The 14,364-nt window shown below is 45.7% G+C and overlaps 1 protein-coding gene across 1 annotated transcript in view; it reads right to left on the reverse strand.

Annotated features, from left to right (window-relative positions):
- Positions 1 to 563: 563 nt before the first annotated feature.
- KDM1A (lysine demethylase 1A) overlaps positions 564 to 14,364 on the reverse strand; it is a 40,900-nt gene continuing 27,099 nt past the window's right edge. The window contains exons 11-20 of the mRNA XM_053266939.1: positions 11,783 to 11,873; positions 11,446 to 11,580; positions 10,866 to 10,939; positions 10,457 to 10,568; positions 9,268 to 9,400; positions 7,936 to 8,123; positions 5,425 to 5,539; positions 4,209 to 4,336; positions 2,776 to 2,922; positions 564 to 1,157 (exon numbers count right to left, since the gene is read on the reverse strand). Of these exons, the coding sequence (XP_053122914.1) occupies positions 972 to 1,157; positions 2,776 to 2,922; positions 4,209 to 4,336; positions 5,425 to 5,539; positions 7,936 to 8,123; positions 9,268 to 9,400; positions 10,457 to 10,568; positions 10,866 to 10,939; positions 11,446 to 11,580; positions 11,783 to 11,873 (1,309 nt within the window). The 3' untranslated portion in view covers positions 564 to 971. The remainder of the gene's footprint in view (positions 1,158 to 2,775; positions 2,923 to 4,208; positions 4,337 to 5,424; positions 5,540 to 7,935; positions 8,124 to 9,267; positions 9,401 to 10,456; positions 10,569 to 10,865; positions 10,940 to 11,445; positions 11,581 to 11,782; positions 11,874 to 14,364) is intronic.

Here is a 14,364-nt window from a genome sequence, read left to right on the forward strand (position 1 = left end):
AGCAGCCTTTCCAGAAACACTCCCTAGGCTGTTTCAGGCATTAACTCCAAGGTGGCCAGCTACTCCCCCTTAGATTCTAAAATGAGAATTTCAAGATGGTTATGAGTCCAAATACTGCTTGGCAACTCTTTAAGGGGTATGCAGATTTTCCAAGCAGGGTTTGTTGCCCTGAAAACACATGTGATATATGACAAATACGGAACTAGATCTTCAGATCTTAGCAGCCCTCTTGCTTCGGCTTCTGATATCTCCATCTCCCCCATCAAATGATTGATCGCTGTAGCTTCCCAGCAAACCTTCATCTGCACCGACACCACTCTCTCTTACTTCCGGGTGAGAGCCAAACATTATCTGCCAAAGTTGCAGACTCACTGTCTCTCCCAGTCCCTATTCTAAGATAGGGAAAGGAGTTAGTTGTGAAGCCCCAATTCCCCAGTGTTTTTGAGTGGGTCTGCCTATAGCATGATTGGCAACCTTTTCGATGCATGAGAGAGCAGAACATACCACCCTCCACAGATCTCAAATGAAAAAACAGTTTTGGTGGTTGTTGGGTTTTGGTGGGGTTTTTTTTTAGAAAAAAGGAAAGCTTTATTTTGCTTTCCAAAGCAATATCCACATGAATCAATCTTACCTTAATGACTAACAGCAGCTAACTTACAGAGTTCTAAAACTTGGGAAGACCCTGAACCCAAAGACACATCTGTACCAAAGTAGATCCCACACAAAAGAGACCAGGAGTCTGTATTCTGAGGAGCACCAGCACCACTCCAGGGAGCCCGGGCTGGCCTGGCAGTTGAGAGCGATGTTCTCAAGTGTTGTGCTGGAAGGCCATTCCGTGGCGGTGAGACTTCCGACTCCTGGTTCAGCCTTCTAGCTGGCAGCACTACAGACCAGGAAGACGGCTTGCTTCGAACCACAGGTCCGCCCAAGGCATTCTGAGCCCAATGCACCGATTCTAGCAGCTTGCATCTTTACAGAGCTGGAGCCTGCTGTGCCGGTGCTCCAGGAGTGGGCTGGCGAGTCAGAGTATACATGGCACCGAGAAATTGGTCTGCAATGCGCCCAGCTTCTCTCAGTCCACTTAGAAGAGCTCCGTGAACAGTTGCTGGGTAGTTGCGAATCGTATGTTCTCCCGCAAAGAAAAGCCGAGGAATTGGCTGGGAGAGAAAGAACAGAATGTTACAAGATTCTGATGCATCCCATGAACCTTTTATTTACTTCCCATGAACTACTTCATTTATTCATGTTGAATGTCAAAATGAATGTCTGTTACAGGGACCATGTGTATTCAAACCTTTCCAAGTCAGCTCCCAGAGAAATGCAGTCAGATACTTTCAGGTCCCCACCCATTTCCTAAGTGTGTGTGTGTGCATAGCTCTAGTCCTGCTTTCTAGCTATTTCTGTGTGATGGGAAATGGGCTCTGGTCCTTAAACAACTGATCACTTCATAAGAACTGCCCAGAGATGAAAGTTTGGGGCAGTGTGCAAATTTGATAAATAAAAAAATAAAATAATAAGAACAACCTTGCTGGATCAGGCCCAAGGCCTATCTAGTCCAGCATCTTGTTTCCCACAGTGGCCCACCAGATTATTATTATTATTATTATTTTTACATTTATATCCCACTCTTCCTCCAAGGAGCCCAGTGTGGTGTACTACATACTTGAGTTTCTCCTCACAACAACCCTGTGAAGTAGGCTAGGCTGAGAGAGAAGTGACTGGCCCAGACTCACCCAGCTAGTACCATATTTGAATGGGGATTTGAACTCAGGTCTCCCCAGTCCTAGGCCAGCACTCTAACCACTACACCACGCTGGCTCAGGCAAGCTCACAGGTAAGAGCTGAGGGCATTCCCCCGCTCCTGCTGTTGCTGCCCTGCAACTGGTCTTCCGAGGCATCCTATAGCCATCAAGACTAGTAGCCACCGATAGAATTGTCCTCCATGACTGACCATCATGGACAAGTCAAAAGATGAACAGCTTTGAGAAGTGCATCAGGCAACTAAGACATAATTCATCCTCTGTAATAAGTGCCACTCAGCTGAAAGGATACCCTTCCCCAAAAAGATAATTGAGCATCACTGGCATCCTCCCTTAAGCACAAGCCCCAAAGATGCCTCTTCGATTTCATCACATGTTCCCCCTCTTAAAATGACTTGCACACAAACCCGTTGGGGGGTCAAGTCGATCCCTTCATTCCAGTTGGCTACTTCTCATTTGCTGTCCATCTGCTGGGGACCGAAAGCTCTCAGGGTAGAGATTACCTCACGTCTGTGTTCTGTACAGCACCTAGCACAGGGGGACTGCTAGAATACGGGGGGCCTCTGAGAAGCCATGAGGCCAAACTGCCAGAGACAATCCCAAAAGGCATTGCAATAAGATGCTGACGAGTTATCCATTAGAATTTTACTTTATTTTTACATTTTACATCCCGCTCTTCTTCCTCCAAGGAGCCCAGAGCGGTGTACTACATACTTGAGTTTCTTCTTACAACAACCCTGTGAAGTAGGTTAGGCTGAGAGAGAAGTGACTGGCCCAGAGTCCCCCAGCTAGTCTCATGGCTTGAATGGGGATTTGAACTCGGGCCTCCCCGGTCCGAGTCCAGCACTCTAACCACTACACCATGCTGACTCTCTTAGAAGAGCAGCTTCCTCCCGTGTCACCTCCTAGCTACTGAAAGGAAACAAAGCTGCCCCTACACAGAAATAAATGTAATGGAACCATGTGCCTTGGGTGAGCAGCTGCTGCTTTCCGACACTCATTGGAATGTTCTTACCTGAGGAGCTCCTGGAATGGCTGGCCCTGGAGTGATTGGCTGAGCCATCAAGTCATAATCGTTTCCTGAAGATCCAGCTGCTACATAGGAGTAGGATCCCCGGGCCCAAGGGTCAGCCCGCCAGCGGGACACCACTGTCTCCTTGGGCTGAGGACAAACAGAAGGAAAAGCTGTGCTGGAGGCATTCTGGTCATCAACAGAGGACAGCTACAAGTCTTGGAGTCCCCAGAGACATGGGGTAAGACGTGATTACCACCTCTGCTAGCTGTGTTCTGAGAAGCTTAAGGCCACTTGAGTGCACAACTTACAGACTGAGCGCCAACTGCACCCTTGTCTATAAAAATGGAAAGGCATTTTCTCCACAAAACTGAGCTTGAAAGAAGCGAGGGAAAGGCACCCACTGGCCACACAGCATGAGGCCACTGTTGGGTTGTGGGGGCCGAACACAATGATTTATTATTTCTAATTGTGGTTTAGGTCTCCCTCCTGCATGAAGACGCAACACAGGCTGTACAACAGATGCGTCCCAAGAGGATGACTCTGTTTTATGTCTGCTCAATATACGTAAAACAAGGGCCTCTCTGGTCAGCCAACAACTAATTTCCTAGCCTTTACTACTACTACTACTACTACTACTACTACTACAGATATTTTTGTACCGCACTTCAAAGTCCTCAAAGTGTTTTACATAGAAAAATACATAAGATCGTTCCCTGCCCACCAAAGGCTCACAATCTTAAAAGAAACATAAAGGAGACACCAACAGCTACCACTGGAGGGATGCTGTGCTGGGGCTGGATAGGGCCAGTTGCTCTCCCCCGCTAAATAGAAGAGAATCACTATTTTAAAAAGTGTCTCTTTGCTCGGTTAGCGAGGCATCTTGTGCAAGCACAAATACAGCATCCTAGCCAGAGTGTAATGCTGCAGTAGCAGAGATGCTGGACAGTGCATGGATGTGTCGTCTGGCTGGACTGAAAGACTTCTCACTGTAGAAACTGATCGGAGGCCCTTGTAACATGAGGGCAGGGAGTCCTGCTGCCCACTCTCGCTCTTCTTGAGGCCTGAAAGTATGAGCACCCAGAGGGAGTTCACACCAGCAACTTCAATCTGGAAGTGCCAGGAGGTATCGACAAAGAAAGCTCAAGACAGAAATTCTCATGCACTCCATACCATGGCCCAAGTCATGCATCACAGAGGTTAAGGCTATTCGGTGGTGGATTTAACTATACCGACTGCCCCATCTAAAACCATTCTTCCCCCTCTATTTTGGAAGGTTTGCTTTTAATGCAGTGGCAAAACATGATAGCGACATGGTAGGGTAGAGATTTTACGGCACGGTGGCATCTAGGCCACACTATACCATGCACTGGCAGAAATAAGATTGTTGAGGATGAAACTATGTGGACCAAGGAAACGAAGGTTCCACGTGGTACCTGAGGGACAGCACTGCTGCCAAAAATGCCTTTGAGGATAGCAAGGCAGCGCCCAACAATGACATCGTCACTGATGTTCTCCATGATTCCCGCGGCTTCTCCTGCTACCAAGGCCAGAAGAATGGGTGCTGTGGAGGAAAAAATGGATTGGGACATCAGTAGGCAGCCAGCACTAGCAAAACCAGCTTTTGTTCTATATCTTGCTTGTGTTTTGTAAAGTTCTCTGGCCTGTAGTATAAATGCAACAGATTTCCCTATACAAAACTGATGGGCTTGTTTTTGTTCTGCAGATTTCATCATCTTTTATAAGAGACCATGAGGCAGAGATGGTATAAGGCAAGAGAAGGCTTATACTGATAGACAGTGATTTAAATAAGGATGTATAGCAAAAATGATGGCAAAGGGGCCACCAATTACAGAGGAAACAAGACCAGGGTTTCTTGTTCAGCTATATCAGTTTCTGATCAAACCAGACCAAAAGCAGCTGCCATACTTGAGCAATGAAGAAAAAGCATCTCTCTCCTACCCGGTCATTTGACACAAGGGAGTCTTGGGGCCTTCTCAGACAACGGCTGCCTGGGAGTAGCTCCCTGATTCTGTCTCCATGTGGCAAGTGTCCGATATCATTCTGCACAGAGTGGCGGTTTCCTTGATGAACCACTGAGATCCTCCTCCCACCACCTGTACGGCTGCAGCTCCACAGCCTCACCGAAGAAGCATGCCTCCTCTGCTTTCTGAGCAAAGTGGCACCAGGTGAGCAGACAGTCCAAAACTGCCAGATGGCCTTTCCTGTGCAACAAGGCTGGCAGCAGCCTATCGATCCTAGAGACTCCACCATCTCCCCATCAACGCAGAGGTCAAAATCCTGCCTTTGGTACCACACACGTGGCTGTAATGCGGCCACACCCTGCCAGACCCTCTCCTTTGAGGTCCCATGAAGGTGGCAATGCTGGGCTGCCTTTCCCATGCTCCGGTCTGCTTTTGCATCCAACGGCTCAAGTGGGCAGAGTAAGAGTGCTCAGAAGGAAGAAGCTCAACGGTGATACATGTATACTCTAAGCTACAATCGGTTTTATATGTCACAGAGTCTCCTCTGCCTTTAGCTGCTATGTTATTACCTCCACACGAAGCAGCTACCTACATCTGCTTCAGACGCACTCAGCAATTCTCCTTCTGCTCCTATAAAAACGCACTAAACGTGGGTCAGCACAAATACCTTTGTAAAGGTTCCAGAACAAGAAAAGCTCTCCTCTGCTGGCCGTCGTGCTGCCGACGTGACCAAACAAATTAACACTTGGGTCCCAAAACACACGATCAAAACAGAGCACAACCTAGAAACAAGGGAGAGGGGTTAGGATCCAGAAGATACCTTTTCACAATATGGGTCAATGGTACATTTTACAAAACTAAGAGTGTTTGTTACATCAGAAAAAGTTTCAGGCACGGACACCCCTTTAACAAAATAATTTGTTGTATATCTGTATCAAGGCGGCTGTGTGTTCACTTTAGGTGGTGCTCCAGTTCACTCCCAAGGTCCATGAATGCTCCTAGTGCGTCTATTAGGCACAAATGAATAGGAAGCAAACACCGCTCCCTCTAAGGTGCATGCGCACATGCACACACCCACACACCCCAAGCCCTCCGCCCAGCTTTTCCAGATGGCCGCTCACTTGCGCTGTGGCTGCTGCTTCCCCACCCCCACCCCCCTGCCGCCTTTCCCCATTGCTGCTGGGGCTCTTGTGAAGGAGGGAATTGTTGAGAGTCCTGCTGCAACCAGCAGGGAAAAAGGCACTGCTAGATAAAAGGAATTTTTAAACAATGGCTTCAGAAGCTGTGCTGCACACATAAAGAGAGCAATAATGTACTGACTGGACTTTTCCTTTGATTAGTTATGCAAGAAAGCTTAGAACAGTTTCATATGCAATTAAATTAAATCACTTCTGAGTTTTATTATTTATTTTTTACCCCGCTCTTCCTCCAAGGAGCCCAGAGCGGGGTACTACATACTTAGGTTTCTCCTCACAACAACCCTGTGAAGTAGGCTAGGCTGAGAGAGAAGTGACTGGCCCAGAGTCACCCAGCTAGTTTCATGGCTGAATGGGGATTTGAACTCGGGTCTCCCCGGTCCTAGTCCAGCACTCTAGCCACTACACCACGCTGGCTCAGTTAAGCCTTCCCTCCTACCATTTAAGGGAATATTGTAATGGTGACAGAAGGCAACAAACAGGAATATTCTGGCCCATGCAAGTTTGGATTTTCACTGCAAGCTGACTGAAGCGAAAGCATCCTTAAAATGGCATTTACTACCAGAGTCAAGTTTCAGGGGGGAAAAGACACAGTTGTATGGCCTGCAAGGGTGATGATTTATCTCAACCTGGTTTACCTGCTTCTTTTGATTTCTCTGTTCCCAATTACTTTACACTTTATGACTGAAACCTGAATATGTGCTGATCTTGGGGGGAAAAAGCATTTAGTACATTGAGTGATATGAAGTATCAAGATCTGTGGTGGCTCATTTACATAAGTAAGTCATTACATTTTCTCAAGCAATGAACATCTTAGTGTTAATCACTATCTTGTTTACTATGACATGAGTTATCGTAGGAGGCAATATTTATCTGATCAAATAGTTCAGCTACAAAAGCCCATACAATAGACCCGGTATTCTGTAAAGTGCCACTAACCTGTTTTTTTTAACTAGGCAGACAACTCACTAATTTAATAAACCCAATCAGTCATGAGTCATCAGCTTTTTAGAAGTGTTCAGCTCCATCCCATCACTTAAATTGAGCAAGTACTTCCAAGAGAGCCAAGATCCTCCTGCCAAGCACGAAAAGCCAGAAATGCTCACTTTTGGCAAACTAGCTATTATTTAGACAACTCTACCTCCAAGTTTCCTTGAAAACCTAAAACCACTTTTTGGAATAAACCTCTGAAATCCTGCCTATAATTTTCTTGGGACCTGTACTATATTTCAGAAAGAGACCCATGTCTCCATTCTTTAACTTTTATGTTTATCTAGCATTTTCTCAATTTGTTTAAAACAAGAAATATTTCTATTTCCAGGTTCTAGTTCTATTCCTTAAACATTATTGGTAATCAAACCAGAGTATAATGGATGCAATAGTAGTGACCTAACCACCTAGTAAGCGGGGGTTCCATCTATTCCTTCCCAGCAAAAATAGTTAACACATCTTTCTGATGAACAGATAACACATTTTAAAAATAAATGACTCTACAGTGTAAAGCTATAGTGTAAAGCTGCAGAAGAAGAGAGATGGGGGGGGGGAGAGATAAAATTTTGCACTTTGTGCAGCACATTATTGGGGTGTGGGGGAGAGAGAGGTGTGCGCACTGCCTTGAAACTGCCACCCTGAACAAAACTGTTTCCACTCACAGATGATAAAAATTAGAGGGAACACTGGAAGCAAAGGCTTCCAATTCAATATTGCTATATGCTGGGGACTGTGCGTGCAATCAGTACTGCATGCTCAAGAAAACTGTGCACCTCTGAAGTGGGTAAGGAAAAGCAAAGGATTAGTTTTGTCTTTTAAAGGGAATTCTCTCCCAGGAAAAGGCTCAGTGGTACGTGTACTCTTCATTTTATTGTTCACCATGGGATATCAAAAGAAATGAAGACAGCTTCTTTCCATTCCCAGAGCAGGTAAAGCCGCAGCTATTCGAGCTGCTTCCCTTGTCCACACACCCCTCACAGACTTGAAGTTACCTTGTTCAGGTTTCCAAATCCCATTCTCTGCACGGCAGATGTCTTCCACTCGGGAAGAGGAGGAACAAACTGGACTGCAGGAGGCTGCTGCTTCAAAACGCCCAAGGGAAGGGTGCACAGCACAGCGTCACACTTATAAATAAATGTCTGGCTAGTGGAGCGGGTGTTGACAGCGATCACTTCACAGCCTGGGGAGTGGCAGAGAAGGGAGACAGCTTATGTTATCCAGCCATCAGTACTGGGTGTGTGTATGGGGTGAATGAATATAGACACCTTGGCATACTAATCATTGTGGTTCTTGAGAACTAGGGAGACAGAAAGAGACAGTCGTCTTCACACACACCACCACAGGTTCCTTCTCTCATTTCTAACACTGTGATCCATGGCTGAACCAGCTCCTACTCCTAGGAGGACCCCTGACACTGGGCTGGTCAGTGGACAGCTTGCTTCACAATTCTTACCTTAAAGAGCCTCACAGCCGCTCCGGAAAGCTGACTGCTCAACGCCACCCCAGGAAGATCCTGGCTGAGCACACATCTGAGCTGGTATCTCCTTGTCCAGCCCAAACCCTGTCCCATTGGCACTACATTCTCCTTGGGGGTGGGGCTGCGGCTTAGTGGCAGAGGATCTGCTTTGCAGGCAGAGCATCTGCTTTGGTCCCAGGTTCAATCCCTGGCAGCATCTCCAAGAGAGAGCCGAGAGAGATTCCTGCCTGAAACCTGGAGAACCACTATCAGCCAGTGTAGACAATACTGAGCTAGATGGACCAAGGGTCTGACTTGGTAGAAGGCAACTTCCTGTGTTTACTCTGCTTTGAAGAATTCCATGGCTATACTTTCTTCCACATGTCTCCCCTTATTGGCTTCCACCTTTCCGTAGAAGTGCATCCTCCATCGGCCCTTCTATTCCACTAGACACCTCATTTAGCCATGATTCCCTATACATGCGCAATCACACTTTCTCAGTCTGCTGAGCGGTCGTCCATCATCTCTGCATTCTCCTTCAAAATGTAATGCCTGTAACAGGCTTTCATGGTCCGCCATAAATTGATACTTTTGGCTCCCTTCCCCATCCTTGCCTCGCCTGCTTTCAAGCCCTGGTTGCCCTCTTCACTGCCTACAGACATCAGATCCCAAGACCCAGCAGGCAGGCACCATGCTGGCTCTGTAACAAGGTACAGTGTCTACAAGAGGCACGGAATCACCAGACGACGACAGATGGCTAGCAGCAGGAGCACGCAAATCCAGCAAGGGATCTTTCTCCAGAGGTAGCGACCAGAGAGCAGCCTTCATTTGTAGGGCAACCAGAGAGACGACTGCAGGTTCTGCTTACCTGAAGCTGTGTAGCGAACCTGTCGGACGGCTGTGTTTAGTTTAATGTCTAATCCTTCAGCTAGAGCCACAGGCACACAGGAGTAGCCATTTCGCACAGTCAAGTGACTGCCTGTGAACTCAAAATCATCATCCTAGAAGGGGGCGGGGGGAAGAGATTCACAAGTCACCATTTGTATCCAGGTACACCTTTCTGTCACGCTACCCATATTTATGAGAGACAAAAGGTGGTAAGAGCATCCCACAAGTGGCAATGACAAAAGGCTACTGCTTATATGGAAGAATGTATCTAGTATAAGCAGGAGTCCATATAGCTACAGTTACACAAACTCTCCGACTATGTGGCTAAAATGAGTTGTCTGCATTATGTATCTAAAGAAAAAAGGCTACAGGCAGAATGCTAACACTGCAAATCTTAAACACTGTCTAGTCTGCTAGACCATGTAATTCTGCAAGAAGAGGAGATTCGCTGATCTTGTGGTAGCAAGCATGAACTATCCTTTGCTAAGCAGGGTGTGCCCTGGTTTGCATTTGAATGGGAGACTACACATGTGAGCACTGTAAGATATTCCCCCTTAGGGGATGGGGCCTCTCTGGGAAGAGCATCTGCATGCAGACGTTTCCAAGTTCCCTCCCTGGCATCTCCAAGATAGGGTTGAGAGAGACTTCTGCCTGAAACCTTGGAGAAGCCGCTGCCAGTCTGTATAGTCAATACTGAGCTAGATGGACCAATGGTCTGACTCGGTATAAGGCAGCTTCCTATGTTCCTATGGAACAGGCACCAATAAAATGCAAAAGGTAAATTCTGGAGCGGTCGTCAACCTATATTTAAAGACAGCCTCTCTCTTTGGGTTACATTTCAGAACCACTAACAGGGCTGCCAATATCCTGTAATACTACCACAAAAGCACATCAATGTGGCCGTAGTATGTGGGTTGGGGAGAGCATTTGAACAGCATGTCAAGAAATTAGGGGTTGATGCTGCAGTACCCTGCAGTGTTATCGCTTTGAACACCACAAAACACCCTTACCCTCCCACCCACCCTCCCTCCAGTTTTTGTTAAGGGAACACCACACATAATCTTGGCCAGGCGTTGGCCCACTCATATCATTTCACATTCCAAAAATTAGAATTTACTCATAAGTAGACCCCTTGAAAACTTTCGGCTAGAGAAACAGTGTCCAGTTACCTGGTCCCAGTGCTTCAGAGACAGGGTGGAGAGTGGAGTGGCGTTCGCAAACTCTAGATTTGCAAAATGCCAGTCAAGAATTTGCCTGTCCCTCGATGATAAGTAAACATCACTAAAAAGAAGTTTTAAGAGAACACACGTTAGGGGAATGTTCAACATAGTTAGCCTCCACAGTTTTTAATCCTTCAGCAGGATCACAAAATTTAGCCCCTTGTGCTCACAGCCATTTTTTATCATCATAGATCATTATTCCTACAAGGCAACTTGCACGCCTGTTCGGCTATTTTGCCCAGGTGTGTACAAATTCTGTGGCTGCAGAAGGAATAGGAAGCACAAAAACGGGGGTGCTGAAAAGCACAACCCCTACCCCTCATCCATGCACTCAAACAGGCCGTTCTACAGCTTTTACCTTGGAGGATTGGCTTCAAGTTCCTGAAGTTTCTCTTCCAGTTTTCCTTGCGTTTCTGCCAATTCATCATACTCCTGATAAGGGGATTACATAAGTACATAAATGGAGAGGTGGCCACTGAAGGGCAATGTTGAAGAAACTCCTTATTAAGCATTGGGGGTACAATGCACACAATCTGCACAGGAAATAGTCACCCATGAACACACAAGATGTTTCAACACTGGCCTGCACAGCCTTTAAAAAGCCGTATTTCTTTGCAAATCAATAGCCCCACATCCAGAAACGGAGAATGCCTAAATGCTTGGACTAAGATGTTGCAGTGATACATATCTGAGGTATGACATGCAGCCCATGAGAGACTCCTAGATGGTGGCTGTTTCGATTTTAAATTGTTTCAATTTGATATTTTAATGGTTGACTTTGTAAGCCTCCTAGAGTAACAATTTTATTAGGTGGTATAAAAATGCAATCAATCAATATGACATGTGCAATTCTGCATGCAGAACCCCCCTTTTTAATTGAAAAAAAAAAAGGGAATCATTTAATAAGCAGAGGCAGTTTTCATGTTGCTCCACCATACCTTGCAGAGAGCAGTAAGATCTCTATGCTTACTCTTCACAAGGAATTCAGCAGTAATATCCCGAGGTGGTTTAACTTCAGAAGCCTCTTTGTATTGTTGGTGGAGCTCCCTTATCTTCTCTTTTAAATTCACCATCTAAACGGAGCAGGGAAAAGAAATAAACACTAGTAGGAGGAGTGGAGAAGAGGAGAAGCACTTCATACTCCCTTTGAAGCTTCAGAAGGTCCTATTGCAAAAACACCATCTCTTATTTATTGTAGGGGCCTCTTAAGAAGGGTTTTTTTTTAACAGGGAGAGAAGAGGGCTGTCCACGACTCAGGATGGAACAGCACCAGACCTTATTAAGAAGATCTTTCAGCTCCTCTTGGGTTTTCACAATTTTCTTCCAGTGTTCAATCTGTTCATCTTTCACATGCTTCTCCTGTAATCTGAGAAAGAGAGGCCACCACATTATGAGAAACCATTATAGTTCACTATCAATAGACTATGCCACTCTAAGTGATGATGGCTCAAGCAGTGACATTTTAATCATTTACAATATCTAAGTATGACATTTAATCTTCACTCAGATCCTTCTTCTCAACAGGAAGAGCCATCAACGATATAAGGTGGGACCGCCACACAGATCTGCTGAATTAGGGCTGCACAACTCTGGCCCTTGCAGCTCTTGTTGGACTACAACTCCCAACATCCCTAGCCACAGTGGCCAAAAATCAGGGATGATGGGAGTTGTAGTCCAAAAACAGCCCGAGACCTGAAGAGATGCAGTACTGCACCAGATCAACCTATTAACATACTAAAACGATCTCAAATGTATGTTAGATATTTGGTGTCCTATCCTATCCTGTCCTGTCAAAGTGGAAGAATGCCAAATGATGAGACAAAATTAGATGAAAGGAAGAAACAGGATATGGTATTTACATAAGGGTTTAGTCAGAGCCTCTGAGAGGGCTCCTTTGATAGTCTGTGAGCAAGAGTGAGAACCAGCTGTTAATATACTGCCAGCCTGAAGCAGCATTTCAATGGCACAGATTCAAGAAGTTAATCCAAGCGCCTTCCTTGCTGATTCAGAGAAGGCTGGAAGAGCATCTCTAGACAATCTGGGTTGGCAACTGATGACCGGGAGGCAGGATCTGTCCTCTCAGCTGCCCAGCCCCTCTCTCCTTCACTTCACTCTTCTTTAAACAATTCAGAGGAAAGGGCATGCAGGGCTGGTTAGGAAAGCCAGAAGAGGAACAGTTTTCTCACCGGCTACCTTGCCTAGCAAGGCAGTGGGAAGAGAAGACACAGATCAAGTTGCCAGCATGGCTACGTTTAGGGAGGAGAGCTGGTCTTGTGGTCGCAAGCATGACTTGTCCCCTTAGCTAAGCAGGGTCCACCCTGGCTGCATATAAATGGGAGACTTGATGTGTGAGCACTGCAAGATATTCCCCTCAGGGGAAGAAGCCGCTCTGGGAAGAGCATGAAGGTTTCAAGTTCCCTCCCTGGCATCTCCAAGATAGGGCTGAGAGAGGTTCCTGCCTGCTACCTTGGAGAAGCCGCTGCCGGTCTGTGAAGACAATACTGAGCTAGATGGACCAATGGTTTGACTCAGTATATGGCAGCTTCCTATGTTCCGTGTTCCTATGTGCGTACATGCACACACCTTCTCCTTCCCACATACAAGGTCAACTTTACCATTGCCTCTTACAAATATGTAATAAACCGATCTAATTATTTATTTTATTTATCATACACACACACACACACACACCCCTCGGCTGGTATGTATATCTCTAGGTAGTGTATACAATTTAAACACACAATATAAAACAGAGTTAAAACAAAACAATTTCACAGAATAAAAAGTTAAAACAATTTCATGGGGTAAAAACAAACAGTTTAAAATTAATTTCAGTTAAAAGCCTGAGAGAACAGGTGTGTCTTGAGTGTCTTCCTAAAAGCAAACAGAGATGGAGATGCTCTTATTTTGACAGGGAGCAAATTCCAAAGCCCAGGGCAGCCAGAAAGAAGGCCCAGTCCCAAGTCGCCACCAAACAAACCAGTGGCAACCATAACTGGACCTCTCCAGATGATCTTAATAGGCTATAATAGGTTCATGCCAAAAAAAGGTGCTCTCTTAAGTACCCTGGACCCAAGCCATTGAGGGCTATATATGTAATAACCAGCACTTTGTATTTCACTCAGAAACATGTATCAGCAGCAAGTGCAGTTCTTTTAAAATCAGTGTTCTACAGTTCCTTCAGGTTGTCCCAGAGACCAGTCTGGCCACCACATTCAGTACCAATTGTAGTTTCCGGACTATGTACAAAAGTATTAGCATTTCATCTAATTTATCTTAACTTTATTCCACACACCCTTTTATGTTGTAGTGCAATAGGATTATAAGCCACCTTGAGCAGCTCATTAGAAGGCAAGATAAAAACCTAGATGAATGACGTGACATTTTATTTTGTGTTTGTGACAGCACCCTGTGTTGTATTTCCTGCTTGAGCAGGTCAGGTGAGGAAAGCCAGACTATCAGAAGAGAAGGAGGAACACAGGAAAAACAAAACAAAACACGAACAAAAACACAAAACACGAACAAAAACACAAAACACGAACAAAAACACAAAACACGAACAAAAACACAAAACACGAACAAAAACACAAAACACGAACAAAAACACAAAACACGAACAAAAACACAAAACACGAACAAAAACACAAAACACTGAAGCCACTCTGGCAACCACACTGACAAAATTTTACGAGCTCCTGCATGCAGAAGGAAATGATGTGAGCCTCAGTTGAGGGGGGTGGGGATAGCACAGGGGCATACAGGCAGGCAGGCGCACATACACACACACACACACACACACACACACACACACACACACACACACTAGCTCGGTCCTCAAAATCCAGGTTAGTATTTTT

Source organism: Hemicordylus capensis, chromosome 7, assembly GCF_027244095.1.
Source record: "Hemicordylus capensis ecotype Gifberg chromosome 7, rHemCap1.1.pri, whole genome shotgun sequence".
NCBI classification, from domain to species: Eukaryota; Metazoa; Chordata; class Lepidosauria; order Squamata; family Cordylidae; genus Hemicordylus; species Hemicordylus capensis.